The 15621-nt window shown below is 44.5% G+C and overlaps 1 protein-coding gene across 3 annotated transcripts; it reads left to right on the plus strand.

The window, feature by feature from the left end:
* The first annotated feature begins 4742 nt into the window (after window positions 1-4742).
* On the plus strand, window positions 4743-15401 carry LOC117659656 (major histocompatibility complex class I-related protein 1-like). Of its 3 annotated transcripts, none has more exons than XM_087884610.1 (7): window positions 4743-4887; window positions 5785-6030; window positions 7174-7449; window positions 8257-8538; window positions 8961-9032; window positions 11286-11408; window positions 11828-15401. In XM_087884610.1, the coding sequence occupies exons 1-6, from the start codon at window positions 4815-4817 to the stop codon at window positions 11378-11380; spliced, it is 1044 nt and encodes a 347-aa protein (XP_087740736.1). In that variant the 5' UTR covers window positions 4743-4814; the 3' UTR covers window positions 11381-11408; window positions 11828-15401. The 3 variants fall into 3 exon arrangements, with proteins under 3 accessions (XP_087740736.1, XP_087740737.1, XP_087740738.1); XM_087884611.1 differs by having other exon boundaries at window positions 11981-15401; XM_087884612.1 differs by lacking the exon at window positions 4743-4887 and adding an exon at window positions 5455-5630.
* Window positions 15402-15621: the final 220 nt, after the last annotated feature.

Below are 15621 nucleotides of genomic sequence, written 5' to 3' on the forward strand. Positions count from 1 at the left end.
GGAAGGAAGGAAGGAAGGAAGGAAGGAAGGAAGGAAGGAAGGAAGGAAGGAAGGAAGAGAAAGACAGGAGGGAAGAAGCGCTGGGCTGGGCATTGCAGCTGCAGGGGGGCTCCAAGCAGAGACGGAGGAGGCCGGAGAGAGCAAGCGAGGGCAGTCGGAGAGCCTACAGGGCATCCACGTCCCTCTTGGACCTTCAGGCTTTGGCCGCGCCCTGCGGGAGTGACGGGGTGGGATCTCTTCCCTCACCCCCCTTGAAAAAAGCCTTTCGCCTGAACAAATAGATCAATCACTTGTTTCTGGAAATCAAACTGGTTGGGTAAATAAAAGCAGGAAGAAGTTCATAAATTGTGGAGTTTTGTAAGGGGTGTGTGTGAAGCTATTATTGTTGAAATACACTTATCAACTCTTACCCTCAAAACGACGCTATCGAGCACTGCACACCAGAACAACTAGACACAAGGACAGTTTTTTCCCAAACACCATCACTCTGCTAAACAAGTAATTCCCTCAACACTGTCAAACTATTTACTAAGTCTGTGCTACTATTAATCTTCTCATCGTTCCCACCACCCATCTCCTCCCACTTATGACTGTAACCTTGTTGCTTGTATCCTTACGATTTATATTGATATTGTTTCCTGATTGTTTATTTGTACCCTATGACTATCATTAAGTGTTGTACCTTATGATTCTTGATGAACATATCTTTTCTTTTATGTACATTGAGAGCGTATACACCTAAGACAAATTCCTTGTGTGTCCAATCACCCTTGGCCAATAAAATTCTATTCTATTCTATTCTATTCTATTCTATTCTATTCTATTCTATTCTATTCTATTCTATTCTATTCTATTCTCTATCAGTATTAAACTGGGGGAGGGGCAATCTATGTGTATGTGTTATTTTCTTTTTATGCACATTTTTCATTTTGTTTTGTCCTTGTTCCCTTTTCTTTTGGATTTTGTATTTTAACTTTAAAATATTTTTTTAAAATATTGGGGGGTAAAACCTGAATACGTAAAGAAATCTTTTGTTGGAACCAATGTTTACTTCTTGTAAAAAGGGGGATTTCCCCACCCACAATTCTCTCCCGAAGAAAAAGGCTGTCTAGGTGCCAAGAATTTATTTCCTTTTCTGGAAGAGTTTCTCCTCCTGCAGGATCTGAGTCCTGGAGACAAGCTCCATCTGGTTTAGATTCCAGGCCCAGACCACATCCATCACAGCTCCAGGGGAACCACACCCTCTGAGACGTTTTCTTGGAGGCTGAAGTTCATCCTCAGCCCTAGAACTTCATTGCTCAGCTCAGCCTACCTCACAGGGTTCCTGGGTGGAAAGAAGGAAAGAAAAGCTTTTGATGAGGAGGCCCTGAAGGAAGGGGGGGCGTTGGGGGGGATGTTGGCTGAGTGGGTTCTGTGACGGAGTGTTTGGGGAAAGATCCAGGCCTCTTTCTCCATGAGGCTGAGTGTCATTCAGAACACGGAGCTTGGCTGTAAAGGGCTTAAGAAGGAAATCCCCTCCTCCTCCTGGACTCACAACCACACTTGGAGGGACTTCCGTGTCTTCTTTCCAAGGGCCAGCCTTAAGATTCAATATCAAATCTTTATTGTCAGTGCACAACGTAGGTACAATGAGGTTGGTTGAGCTCCCTCAGTGCACCCTCCCAACACAATACAACTCACAGTGAAGACAGAAAATCTCCAACCCAATAAATCATCTTAACAACCACTCAGTCCTATTGCACCAGTGTGAACATGTTACAGGTTGCGCCGGCCCTGCAAGTCCATCAAACTATGTAGTTATGATGTTATTTCGCATTCAGGAATCTGACAGCCCACGGATAAAAACTGTTCTTCAGCCTGTTTGTGCAGATGGCTATGCTTCTCTATCTCCTTCCCGATGGTAGGAGGGGAAAGAAGTGATGACCAGGGTGAGAATCATCCCTGAGGATTTTCCTCACTCTTCTAAGGCAGCGAGCCCTAGAGATCTCAGCTAGTGGTATCAGGGCAGGGCAGCCCACGATGTTTTTGCTGTGCTCACCACCCTCTGTAACGTTTTTCTATCCACGGCTGTCAAACCGTCATGCCATACCGTAATGCAATAAGTGAGGAGGCTTTCTATTGTGGACCGGTAAAAAGGAGGTCATCAGTTGTTGTTTCACCCTGTTTTTATCGCAAGGCCCTAAGGAAATGGAGTCTCTGTTGGGCCTTCCTGGCCACCTGGATCGTGTTGTTTTTCCAAGTGAGGTCTTCCCTGAGATGGGCTCCCAGGAATTTAAAGGAGGAAACTCTCTCCACACAGCCCCCCTCGATGTAAAGTGGGGCAGATTCCTCTCTCTTCCTCCGGAAATCCAAGACCATCTCCTTGGTCTGGCTGATGTTCAGGTGCAGGTTGTTTTTTAAGCACCATGTGGATAGTTTTTGAACCTCCCCCCTCTACCCTGTTTCGTCTCCCCCTGAGATCTCCTCCCTTCCACACTTGATTCTTTGCACAGCTGCCAAGTCCCCTGCGGGTTTCCAGGAAGGCAGGGAGACAAGTTTTTCTGAGCACCTGGGAGCCTCTCTAGACCGGGGTCCCCAACCTTTCGGACCCCAGGGACCACTAAACTCATAATTTTAAATCCCACGGACCACTAATATGATCTGCCTAATGACCGGCTGGGTGGGCATGGTCAACTTGATGTCACTCACATTGAGGGGTTCCTTGCCAGCCTCTACTCACCACTGCTCGCCTCCCTGCCCGGGCTCCTTAGGCCCCCAAGAAGAAGCGGTTGTTGGAGCTAAGCAGCCACCATGAGAAAGAGTTGGCAAAACAGCTCAGTTCCAATTGGATCTGACCAAGAAGGAGGCTCAGCAGAAGCACCTCACTGAGGACTACGAGCATAGGCTCTCCAAGCAGAGGGAAGACCTGTAGGAATGCAAGGCCTGGAGGCTCAGCGGGGTAAGATGGTCAGCCAGTTCCAGGCCATGATGTAGTCCCACTGGAATGAGGCCCTCTGGCTCTTCACCACCAGTGGCACTTTGCTCCAGCCTTCACCCAAAGCCCAGCACCAGGATGCTGAAGCAGACCCCAAGTCAGAAGGAGAAATAAAACCGCACCAGGAAGCTACGATCGATCACGGTCTTCCACAAGTTCCATAGAAGTGGCAGGAATGAGCAGGCGGGAGTCTCTGGGAGGGGCCTCGCAAGACGAAGCAGCAAGGGGGGCATCGCTGTGGCTGCGGACTAAACTTGGCTGGTCATCCTCTAAAGGGGAGCGCCTGGCTAGGACCCCGCGCCCCCTTCTTGGGGGCCGGATGAGAGTAAAAGAGCAGCGCAGTTTCCTCTCGTCCTTCACGGACCCAAAACTGGCGAGAGAGCCTGCGGACGGCATAGAGAACTTCAGTCTAGGGTTGCCAGGTCTGCTTCCAAAAATAGCGGACAAGGGGCGGGGGTGGGGGTGGGGATTAAGTAGTAAAAAAATATAAAATTTTTTTTTACAATTAAATTATATATTTTCTTACAAACATTTTAACACGTATTAAAATAATCACTTCAAAACTTTACTTATATATTATAATAATAAGTAAAATATTAAATTACATTTTACTTTGCTGTTGTGTGTATTTTTTATTTGACTGCGCAGCTTTGATCAATTCTTTGTGTTTAAGGAATAATTCTTTAATTTCAGTACAACATTGAGAAATATTAAAAAATATACAAAGTTCACTTCGAACTGATGGTACAAGCAGTTGGTTATGTTCGTCAGTCCACAAATTTCCCATGACGCAGAAAATTCGTTCAACGTTTGCATTTGATACTGGAATTGATGCACAATACTGGAACAGTTTCAGTAAACTCGGAGCTGGCTCTTTCTTGAAAAAGTACGTCCCCTTATCAAGGGATGAATCGCCCTGCAGATGAACATAAACTTCTTCTAAGGCAGAAATTTCATCGAAGAGAGTGTTGGGTGGAAGTTCTTCTCGCCATGGTGATAATAACCAGATGTTCGTCATTTCTTCTAAAGTTGGAGGATTATTGCGATCAATTAGATTGAAACAACTTAGTGTCTCATATACTGAATTGGTGAAATTATACCACTTTTCTAGGTACGCAATGGCTCTTTGATACACGTTGATGGCTTCTTTCTTGAACTTTTGCACGGCATTCTCAGGCAAATGTTTTTTACGTAAGGCAAATAAAACTTTCATTCCAAAAAACTGCTCATCGTATTTTTTTTGCAAAGAATCACGCAGCTTACACATGATAATGTGAGGATCACATGCAAGAATTTTCTTGCTTTCCAGCTTCAGTAGGGTGTCTTGCATTATTGACATGAAGAAGTGCGTGAAATGTAAATACAATTCTGAAATTGTTGGTTCATCGTCCTTTGCGAGTTCATTTTCCTGATCCGAAATAAGGTTCCAGATAACCTTATGGCACTCATCAGATCCAAGAGAAATAAAATACGATTTTAGAGGTATCCAGTTTAAAAGAAGTCTTTTGACTGCTTTAAACAAACTTAACCAACGTGTTGGAACATGGCGCAAAACTTCATGGAATTCTGACTCGCAAAACTTACGTACCGTTTCATCATAAAGCTTTTGAATAAAAAAAATGTCCACTATTTTGTGAAAAAAAAATAGTGAACATAATGTGAAAAAAGTGGACTGTCAGCTCAAATAGTGGACACCTGGCAACCCTACGGGAAAGTTCAGTCCCAGAGATTTGGTTCTCTGGAACGCGGGGGCGAGTGGCTGAGAAGGGGCGGGGCTTCTCTTGGCGGAGAGGATGCAGGACGTGTCTTCGCTTGCAGATGGAAAAGCCACGCATGGGTGATGTGGCTGCACCGGGCTTCCCTCTGGCTCCTGGGAGAGGTGCTGGGGGCCTCCTTGCGGGGGGGCCACTGCGGTGAGTTCTTAGGAGGACCTGCGACGCGGAGGGGAGGAAGCAGAAGGGGAGGGGGAGCCTGTCCTGGGCTGGGTCTCTCCCCCTCGAAGCTCCTTTCCCAGAAGGACAAATCTGCCTTCCCTCCTGATGCTCGTTTAAGACTTTCGGTGTTTCCTTTGTAATCCGTTCCCATCTGTATTTCTGAGAAAATAGCGGAGAGAAAAGGGGACATTGGCAGTGGAAACATAGCCACGGTTGAATCATGCCTTCTCCTGGCGCTGGTTAATTTACACGCGTGTGGCAGGCAAAGGCCAGGAAAAGAGGTTGGCACAGGAGAGTTGGGGGCCCAACAGGAGGGCAAAGAAAAGGAGGGGCTGCTTGTAGGAGAGTTTGAAGTTTAATTTTTTTTAAAATTTTTACATCACAGAGGAACCTTTAGAGCTCAACCTATTTCCACAAATCTCTGTTCCACCGCTGGGCTGGCAAAGGGCCAGGCTACCTGGGAAGGAGCCCCCAAACTGCTCAGAAAATAGAGTCACCTGGGAAGGGATGGAGGTTGGGGGGAGGGGCTGGGTTGACTCTCTGGATAGCAGCCAGATTTCTAACTCCAAGATGAAGCTCCAGGCAAATCTTCCAGTCCCATGACACTCCCTGTGCTTGGCAAAGAGGATTGTGATCAGCGTCAGGCACACAAGAATCCCGAGGGCCCAGTGGAGCTGTGGGGGCACTGTAACCAGATGTGGGTCTCCCCAGATGTTTTTAAGGTCAGCCAAGGTTTTAAAGGCAGGAACCTTCCTAAGCAGAGCAGAAAGAGGGCGGCTCGCTTGTTGGGGGTGCTGGGTGAGAATAAAATGTTGGCAGGGATGGAGCAGCAGTGCAGACCCCCTCATTCTCCTTGTCTCCCTCCTCCCTTTCCAGGCTCCCTCTTACACTCCCTGTCCTACTTCTACCTGCAACTCTCAGAGTCCAGCCAGGGGCTTCCCCAGTTCTTCATTAAGAGCTACCTGGATGACCAGCCCATCGCTTGCTATGACAGCCTTACCAGGAAGATGGAGCCTCTGGTGCCCTGGATGGAGGAGGTGGAGAAGGAGGCCTTTCTGGCCCCTGAAAGAGTCTTCAGGGCTGATCTGGAGAAGTTATCAAAACTGGACCGCCGTGCTGGAGGTGAGCAGAGCCAGTGACATCTTTGGCAACCAATGGCTGCAGGGAGCATAATAGTGATATTTTCTTTCCTGATAAGGAAAGACACCCCACTCCCCAGCTCCTGACCCCCCAATTATCTCCCTCTCCTAGAAATTCTTCATGCCCTGACACAGGCCCAAAAGGGTTAATTCAAGTAGACGGTATTTCTCCTTGTATGATAAAGAGGAAAAGAGGGGGTGAGGGGAGAGGTAGTTGGCTATAATGCTCTCTAGGGGAATTTGGGTCCTTTTCATTCATACCCACCCCCTCTGGGTGTCAGGTCCAGCGTACCCAACGGCCTGGAGCTGCCATTCGGGGGAGAATGGCCGTCACTACAGCTGCGGAGGACAGAGGCCCTGCATGCTACCTTGCCAGCTGCTGAGGACTTGGGACGGAGGGCGAGGAGTCGATCCATCATCCAGGATGGTCGCCAGGAAGCCGGTTGGCTGCCGAACAGCTGTGAGGCGGCCACACGGTGATGACGTCAGGAAGGTGATGACTTCGTCAAGACTCCCCTGCTGTTCTCCTTCGATCCCAGAGCCGGCTGTTATGCTCAGAGCCAAGATTGAGCAGCATGTTCCAAGGAAACCTACATAAACACTTCCCCCTTAAGAGACTGGCTTTAATAATTACAGTTACTAGAGTAGAACTTCCCCTTTAAGGAACTGACTTTAAGAATTACAATTAGAGTAAAACTGGGTCACATGGGCAGGGTAGGCGTTGGGGATTGGATAATGAGGGCTGGGTGAACTGCAGTGGTGGGTTGCCCCCAGTTCGCACCGGTTCTATAGAACCTGTAAAAAAACCAGCGGGAAGCTCCGCCCACCAACCCCGATGTCATCAAAACGCTTCCCCGCATGCACAGAAGAGCGCAGCGTGCACGAGCAAAGCAAGAGTGCACGCGTGGCCCTGCTGTGAACCGGTAGTAAAGGTAAGTAGAACCCAACCCTGGTGCACTGGTGTATTGTGTAAAAGGTGATGGGAATTCTGGGAAGTTAGCCCTAACAATAATTTCGTTTAAGTGGTCAGTGAGTGCCAGGAATAAAAGGTAACAGCATCAAACCAGGTTTGTTTTGTTTGTTTCCTGTATTATCTTCTTGGAACCTGACACTGGGTCTCTTTCAGGGCTTCACACCTGGCAGGTGGTTTTGGGCTGTGAGCTCAGGGAAGATGGGCGCAAAGGAGGATTTTTGCATTACGGCTACAATGGGACGGACTTCATCAGCTTCGACAAGGAGACCCTCAGATGGGTGGCAGCTCAGCCCCAGGCCCAGAAGGTCAAGGAGAAGTGGGAGGAGGATCCAGGATGGACAGAGAAAATTAAAGTCTACCTGGAGGAGACCTGCTTTGAGGGGCTGCAGAGATACCTGTCCTACCAGAAGGAGGCTCTCCGGAGGATCGGTGAATGGCAAAAGGGGTCTCCACTGAGCATGTTTCTGTAGGCTCCCCCCTCCCCATATTATTTCTGTCCTACGTAGCTAAGCCAACATTTGCAGAAAAGAATCAGTTGGTATCCCACATCGCATTACAGAAGGAAAATAATCAGGGGTGAAATCCAGCAGGTTCTGGAGAACCAGTAGCGGAAATTTTGAGTAGTTCGGAGAACCAGCAAGTGCCACCTTTGGCTGGCCCCAGAGTGGGGTGGGAATGGAGATTTTGCAGTATCCTTTCCCTGCACGCCCACTAAGCCATGCCCACTAAGCCACACCACGCCCACCAAGCCACGCCCACAGAATCGGTAATAAAAAAAATTGGATTTCACCACTGAAAATAATCTTCAGTGTCCCCTAGAATAAGTACTTTAAAGATAAAGTAACTAACTGAGAAAGACATTAACGGTGAATGTCTCACTCTGTTTCCCTGGGAATATCTTGCAAACCAGAAGAAAGCGAATGTCCTTTTTGGGTCAGTCTGTTCCTGATTTCTATCTGGAACCACTTGACCAAATTCAATTGGGGTGGGGGGAGTAAATTAAATCAGACTTCAAGCATTACAATTATGACGGTTGATTGGAGAACTTTACCCCATATTCTATTTAACCCTTTCAAAAATACATCTAAAGAGCTGCAATGCCCCATCTTGGAGGCTCCCAGAGGTTCAGAGAGGAGGAGAGGGAGAGGATGGCCAAATGAGGACTTTCCTGTCATTAAATCATCTTAAAAGAAACTCTAAGAGAACCCAGGAACTCTGGTGTTGCTTCTCCTGCAGAGCCCCCAGTGGGGAAGGTGAATTCCAAGGTGGTGGATGACAGCCTGGAGATCCTCATCTGCCAGGCCTTTGGCTTCTACCCCAAGGAGATCCAGGCCACCTGGATGAAGGACGGAGAAGTCTGCCTATATGAGACCCTCCCAAGGAATGTGGTCCCCAACTCAGACGGGACCAATTATGTTTGGCTCAGCATTGAGATCGACCCCAAGGAGAAAAACCATTTTCAGTGTCACCTGGAGCATGAGGGCTTGACCTTGGTGTTTGATTTCAAGGACAAAACAGGTGAGAGAATAACAGGATTGTTATGTGTAGAAAAAAACTTTGTGTGGAAGTTTACATCGATATTTGACAATGTGGGGGGAGTTTGTTGCTGCATCATCTCATGTTTTCAGGTGGAGAGCAGCAAATACGGTATAGCCATCTATTTAGCAATGGGAGAGAAGTGATTTCTGTGAGAAGGGTTGGAAATGGTAACTTAATAGGAATAATATGAAAATATGATGATATATGAGATGATGGATGGTGGCTCCTTCTGCTCTTCAAGGCCATTTGCTCTTCTCTCTTTAGCTTGGGGGGGAGGAGCTTCCTTCAGGTGGGGGCACTTTCTGGAGGCCAACACGGGTTGGGAAAGGTTTCCATTGCTCAGCATCTCCACTTCAGGGAACTCAGCATGTCCAATCAGAACCATCTTTCTCCTTCTTTAGCTACAGGGTGGCGGATTCCTGTGGGAATTGTTACAGGCTTAATCTCAGGAGCTGCGATTCTCTTCCTGATAGGTAAGCGAAACAGCCACTGACCTCCACCCCTGGGTCTTTCTGCATTGAATGAGTTGTTGATGGCAAGAGTCAGAAAGGAAGGAGGAAGCTGTTGCTTCTTCTGCTCCTACTCAGAGCAAGAGTCGAGAGAGGGAGGCGGGAGGAGGTATGTGGGAAGGGTTTCCTCACTTGAGCTTCACCAAGTGCAGGGCAACCTAGAACAAAATAGTAGACTTAGAAAGGACCTTGGAGGTCTTCTACTCCAACCTCAAGCAGGAGACCCTATCCCATTCCAGCCAAGTGACCTCCCAGTCTGTTCTTAGAAGCCTCCAGTGATGGATCACCCACAACTTCTGAAGGGAAGCCATTCAACTGGTTAATTGTCCTCACTGTTAGGAAGTTTCTCCTTGGTTCTAGGTTGCTTCTCTCCTTGTTTAGTTTCCATCCATTGCTTCTTATCCATTCACATCGGTATAATATTCTCAGCAACAGTGCAGAAGTGCTTCCTCCTTCCTTCATTTCCTTCTTCTAGGATGGGCCTTTTGACCTGCTTGAGATTTGCTTGCTCGCCAGTCTCGGGTGCAAGTGCCAAGCCAGTCAAACCTGCTTAGCTTTCCAGAATCAGCCATCGTTGCTTTTTCTTAGAGCTGGTTAGGTTGGAATTGGGCTTTGGAGTATTAAAAAAACCAAACCTGCCCCAATCCGATCCCTTAGGAAAGAAAGACCCTCAAAAAAGAGCCTGGTAGTACAGTAGTCTAAAGCACCCTGTTATTAAGACCAGCTGCCTGCAATTACTGCAGGTTTGAATCTCGCCAGGCTCAAGGTTGACTCAGCCTTCCATCCTTTCTAAGGTAGGTAAATTGAGGACCCAGATTGTGGGGGCAATAAGCTGATTTTGTATAAATATACAAAAGGATGAAGGCTATTGCTTAGCGCATTGTAAACCGCCCTGAGTCTCCAGAGAAAGGCGGCATATAAATCAAATTAAAAAAAAAACAACAACTCCATTTGGATGAAGACTAAGAGCCTTGGTAGTACAGGGGTTTAAGGCACCCTGTTATTAAGCTGGTTATTAAGACCAGCTGCCTGCAATTACTGCAGGGTTCGAATCTCGCCAGGCTCAAGGTTGACTCAGCCTTCCATCCTTTCTAAGGTAGGTAAACTGAGGACCCAGTTGTGGGGTCAATAAGCTGATTTTGTATAAATATACAAAAAGGATGACGGCTATTGCTTAGTGCATTGTAAACTGCCCTGAGTCTCCGGAGAAAGGCGGCATATAAATCAAATAAAAAAAAAAAAACTCGATTTGGATGAAGGGATGAGTTCTTTTACTAAAAGATGTTGGTAGCATATGTTGGTAGCCGACTAGAATTGAATTTCCCATGCAAAAGCATACAGACTATTTCCCTCCAATTCCATCCTCCCCTCTCAAGCATCTCTGTCTTCTCAATGTCCTTGAAGGCTGTCACGATCTGGTTCAAAGCATCCCTGGTCTTCCCCAACTGTCATTCCCTCCTCCCTATTTCCCAGCACTAAGCTAATCCATGTTTATTGTCCATTTGGTCAAATAGTCCTTCCATGTTGTTGCTTAAAAGTGATTCATGATGCTTTTAGTGCAAGTAAGTGCTATTTAGTACAAGTGGGAAGAGGACATCTGCAGGACATCTTTGAAAAAGGGTGGAAAAACAGGACTGTGGTTTCTTAATAGGAGCTGTAATTAGAACATGGATAGTTTCAACTTGGTCATTTCTCAAGAACTTCCAGGAATCTTTCATTTCATTTTCCCCCTGAGTAGCAACTCTTGACAGCCAACAATTTATTTATTTTTTTAATTTGATTTATATGCCGCCCTTCTCCGGAGACTCAGGGCGGCTTACAATGCGTTAAGCAATAGCCTTCATACTTTTGTATATTTTATACAAAGTCAGCTTATTGCCCCCACAAACTGGGTCCTCATTTCACCTACCTTAGAAAGGATGGAAAGCTGAGTCAACCTTGAGCCTTGGAGAGATTCGAACCAGCAGAAATTGCAGGCAGCTGTGTTAATGACAGGGTGCACTAAACCACTGTACTATCAAGGCTCTTTTTTGCCCTTGAAATAAACAGAGGAAGGACAAATATATTTTTCTCAAGATGTTGAGTTAAAATCCAGGTAGTTGTCCCGTCTGGGCCCTTTGAGGTCTTTAGCATAAATCCCCTCCAGCCCAGATAGCCCAGACAGAAGCTGCTGCCCCCAAAGTAATCTGGCTGTCTTCTCTTTTCACTATCTATCAGGCTGCTGGTGGAGATTCAGGAAAAAATGCCATCAGGAAGAGACAACTTGCCCTGATGAGGTTTCTCTAGAACTGCTTCCTTCTCCTCAGTCGTAGGTGATGCTCCATCCTAAAATAACCTGAGGTGAGCCTGAATATTGCTGAAATCTATTTAAGAGACTAAACTCCGAGCTTGGAAAATAGGCTGACAGCCAAGATCATCAGGCTTGTTGAGGGTGAGGAATCCACCCTCTTAAATCTTTCCAAGGTAGCCATGGAAGGATTGTGGGCTGTGTGGGGTTTCTTTGGGGCTCAGCCCCTCCTGCCTGGGACCCTTTGATCAGTTCTTCAGGGAACATCTGGCCCACCAGCTCTAAGAGAAGAATGTGAGAATGGAAGAAAGTGTTGGGCACCCTGGGAAAATGAGGGATGTCTCTGCGAGGAGAACTGGAGGGGAGGGAGAGAAAGAGATGGGGGTGGGGGGATGGAGAGACCATTCTTATTCATGTATTATTTATTTATTTTATTTATTTATTGCGATTTATATGCCGCCTTTCTCCCTAGGGACTCAAGGCGGCTTACAAAATGACAACTTCAATACATTGAATAAATTAATATATTTATTGCTGGTTTAACATCTAGAGATTACAGTGGCAAGATACCATGTATCTATTGATGAGGTTATGCACTAGTTGATCTGTTTTTGACCTGCAATAAATGAAAATCAGATCATCGGCCTTCCTGCTGAAGGATGCCTGTCCGTGAAGGTGATGGAAGAGATGCTGGTACCCAAGTGGCTTAAGGATGCTTTCAGTGTAGGAATAGTATTGATCAGGTCAACGTCTCCAATAACTCCGAAGCTTTACTTGAACTTTAGCCGTAACTATGATTACACAAGATGGACAGTTTTTATGATATTGCTCTAAATGATTGGTGTATGTGTGTTTTCATGACTTGTTCATGGCAATTTGTGCTTTCCAAAACTGTATAAAAGGGCGTCCTCTGTGGAGCAAGTGGGGGTCCCATTTTAGAACTTGCTTCTTTATAAAGAAAAGTCTTACACTTTTCCACCCATCAGGTATGGTTGTTGGGCTTGCATACCAGGGAAAGGAACTCCCAGAATTTACTAGGGAGCCTCTGAGTTTTTATGTTACAAAAATATGGCAAAAGATCTTTAAAAATAGTTGTTTATTGAGAGATTGGGCAAAAGGGCTTCCGGTTTGGTTTCTGCCGCCACCAGACGGTCTTTCGGGACCGCCAGCCTCGCCGCCTGTAAAGTGCCGTCTCTACAGCTGAGAGACAGCTCGAAAAACTCCATCTCCTTAGGAGACATGAGATAGAGCTGGCGAGGACAGGTAGAGCCCTCTGCGAACTTCTTCTTGGGGAGGAAGCAGAATGTGGCTCCCTATACAGCTCGCCGTTGCTCCGGGCGTCGGGGGAACTCTGCCTCTTGCAGAGCCAGGCGATGGGACCAATCCAATCAACAAAATCTAACAGATTGTCTGAATAAATAGGATGAAATCCGGACTTGGGACCCTAAATCGCAAGTATTTCTAACAATTCTATGAGTGATTTTAAAAGTGAAGAAAGAAAGTTTTTAAAATGGTGACTGGCTGAGGCTTGAGAAGAAGAAAGTTGAAAGCGAAAGTCCTTCCGTTTGAATAGCTTAATATGCTACAAAGTATCTGAAGCAATAGCGCTGGCTAGAATTGAAGAGAAAAATTTCTATTTTAAGTTTCTTCCTTCTTAGAGACTTGATATTGATACTGTTTGGAGGAAAGTCCTTTTTTTTTAAAAAAAAAGAGTTTGTTTGTGGGGCAGGATGGCGTTAAAACAGATAAAGCCAGACAACCAAGCTGTGGGGGGGGGGTTTCCCCCATCTACAAATCATATGAGCAAGTTTTGAGCTTGCAGATTCAGAAGAATGGCTCTAAAGACCTAAAGGAATTTGTTTTGGAGGAGATGGCAAGACATGATGAGATTGTGAACCAGAATCTTGAAAAATTCAGGCAGGAAATTAAAGAGTTGGTACAACGAAAGTATGATAATCTGAAAAAACAAAACATCCCATTTAGGTGGGATGCTCCAGTTGGTATAATATTTATTTATTTATTTATTTATTTATTTATTTATTTATTTATTTATTTATTTATTGGTTCGACAGTTGGTATAATATTTATTTATTTATTTATTTATTTATTTATTTATTTATTTATTTATTTATTTATTTATTTATTTATTTATTGGTTCGATTTATATGCCGCCCTTCTCCGGAGACTCAGGGCGGCTTACAATGCATTAAGCATATTGAGATACCAAGGAGAAAGATATCAATTAAATACTGTTGAAAAAGCGGAAGAATTTTACTACAAGGTTTTTAAAATGGATCCAACATCTCCACGTATGCCATCAGTGTCAGGAACACAGGAGGGGAATAAAGAAAAGCAAAATGAACAAGAGATTGAAACTCAGGCTAAGCAGATGGAGATGGAGGTTATGGAAAAACAACAAGTTACAGAGGCCTTTTTGGACGAGCCGCTTTTGGATTCTCCTTCAGAGGTTATAGCTGGATTACTTATAAATATAAGAGAGGCGGCTTTGGATTCTAATGAGATGTCTTATCAAGTTACAGACCAGCATGGAACTCAATCAGCTGATATACAAGTCTTAGAAAGGCAACTAGGATGGAGATCTAAACCACAAAAAGTTAAGAAAAGAAGAAGCAGGTTCTACAAAACTAAAAAATTTTAAACTAAACAACAGTCTAATGCCAGTTATTGAAGAGACGATTAAATATAATAAGTGGGATTTATAGATGGCTGATATATGAAAATATAATTGAGGCAAATTATTGACTTATATTATTTTGAGAAGACTAACAGATCTCTGCAGTGCTGGTGCTTTTGGGATGTGGAAGATGGCCTCTGATTGAGTGGATTGGAACTTTCTATTTTGGACTCTTTGAAAAATGGATTACGTATATGCTGAGTTATAAGGCAAGAGAACTATGGGATTGGGGCATGCAGAAGATCTGGTTGTTACCCCAATGTGGTGGTTGGAATTAATAATCTAGATAAAAGACACTACAGAAGATACCATATGGAATATAAATATAAAGTCACTCAGGTGGTTTTTTATATACGAAAATACTTACTATTGATGGGGGCAGATGGTAATGGAAGATACTGAATATATTGTTGGAAGCTGAACCTGATGTTACCCTAACATGGGCGATGGAATTAATAATCTAGCTGAAAGACGTTACAGAAGACACTATATGGATTATAAATTTAAAGTCATTTGAGGATTTTATTCATATATGGAAATATTTTTTAGTTGTGTGGTGTGGGCAGAAGAACAAATATATTAAAAATATTATGTATGGTAGACCTGTAGGAAAATGGGTGGAGATGGGTTAGGTTACTGATTGTTTAGTTTAGGAAAAGGGATGTTATGTTTAGATATAAATCTACGTAAAAGATTTGAATTAGGAGATATATGCATGGGGGAGGAAATGGGTAGATTATGAGTTGAGGAAATGTCAAATTAGGATTTATTATATAGTTTTATAGCTGAAGGTTGCTTTGAAATGTATAGTATAGTGGGGATATAATAACAATTTTAGAAAGAAATGGTTAGCATGTAGGGGGTGGTGTAAAAGGATGGTAAAATATTATATAATTTGATATCAATCTGGATTTTATTTTTGGAGAAGCCATGGGGGGTGGGGAGGGTGAGGGGGGGTTAGGGAGGAGGAGGGCAAAAAAGAGGGGGAAATCTGTATTTGAAAAACTTTTTCAATAAAAAGAGAGATTGGGCAAAAGGATATGTGGAGAACCAGTTTCCTGAGGAAGGAAGATCTCATTTAAGAACGCTCACTTATTTAAAAGATAAAATGTTAAAGAAGGAGTCTAATAAACATGTGGGCCTGTTTTGCACTATTATTGCTGTAACACATCTATCAGTATTCTACAAGAGGGGACAATACTGTATATGTATGTGTATTTTTGTCTTTTTTGATGCACAATTTTTAAAAAAATGTTTTATCTAGTTTTGTTTTCTCTTTGTAAGTCTTTTTTAAAGTATCTATTGTAAAGTTTTTGAATAAAATAAAAATGTAAAGAACAACTTTAACAAACAGGTGTGGGAATCTTACCATGGGTGGGAAGGGAGGGTCATTTTAAAGAGGCTCCAGAAACAGAATCCAACCAGACCTTCTGTCCAAGCTCAGGAATTCCCAACTACCAGCTCTGAAATCAGAATCACCACAACAGACAAGAGCCCCAGTGGTTAGACTGCAGTACTGCAGGTTATTTCTACTGACTGCCGGCAGTAGAAGTCCAATTTGCCAGTTCCAT

This window comes from Pantherophis guttatus, chromosome 2 (assembly GCF_059756535.1).
Source record: "Pantherophis guttatus breed Tessera chromosome 2, ASM5975653v1, whole genome shotgun sequence".
In the NCBI taxonomy this organism is placed as follows: domain Eukaryota; kingdom Metazoa; phylum Chordata; class Lepidosauria; order Squamata; family Colubridae; genus Pantherophis; species Pantherophis guttatus.

What these genes read in the sequence shown, in the direction of transcription:
- LOC117659656 (XM_087884610.1), top strand. Translation starts at nt 4,815, where the DNA reads ATGTGGCTGCACCGGGCTTCCCTCTGGCTCCTGGGAGAGGTGCTGGGG. An exon ending in CTTGCGGGGGGGCCACTGCG is followed by an intron (nt 4,888 to 5,784) that starts GTGAGTTCTTAG and finishes CTCCCTTTCCAG; the next exon opens with GCTCCCTCTTACACTCCCTG. An exon ending in ACTGGACCGCCGTGCTGGAG is followed by an intron (nt 6,031 to 7,173) that starts GTGAGCAGAGCC and finishes GGTCTCTTTCAG; the next exon opens with GGCTTCACACCTGGCAGGTG.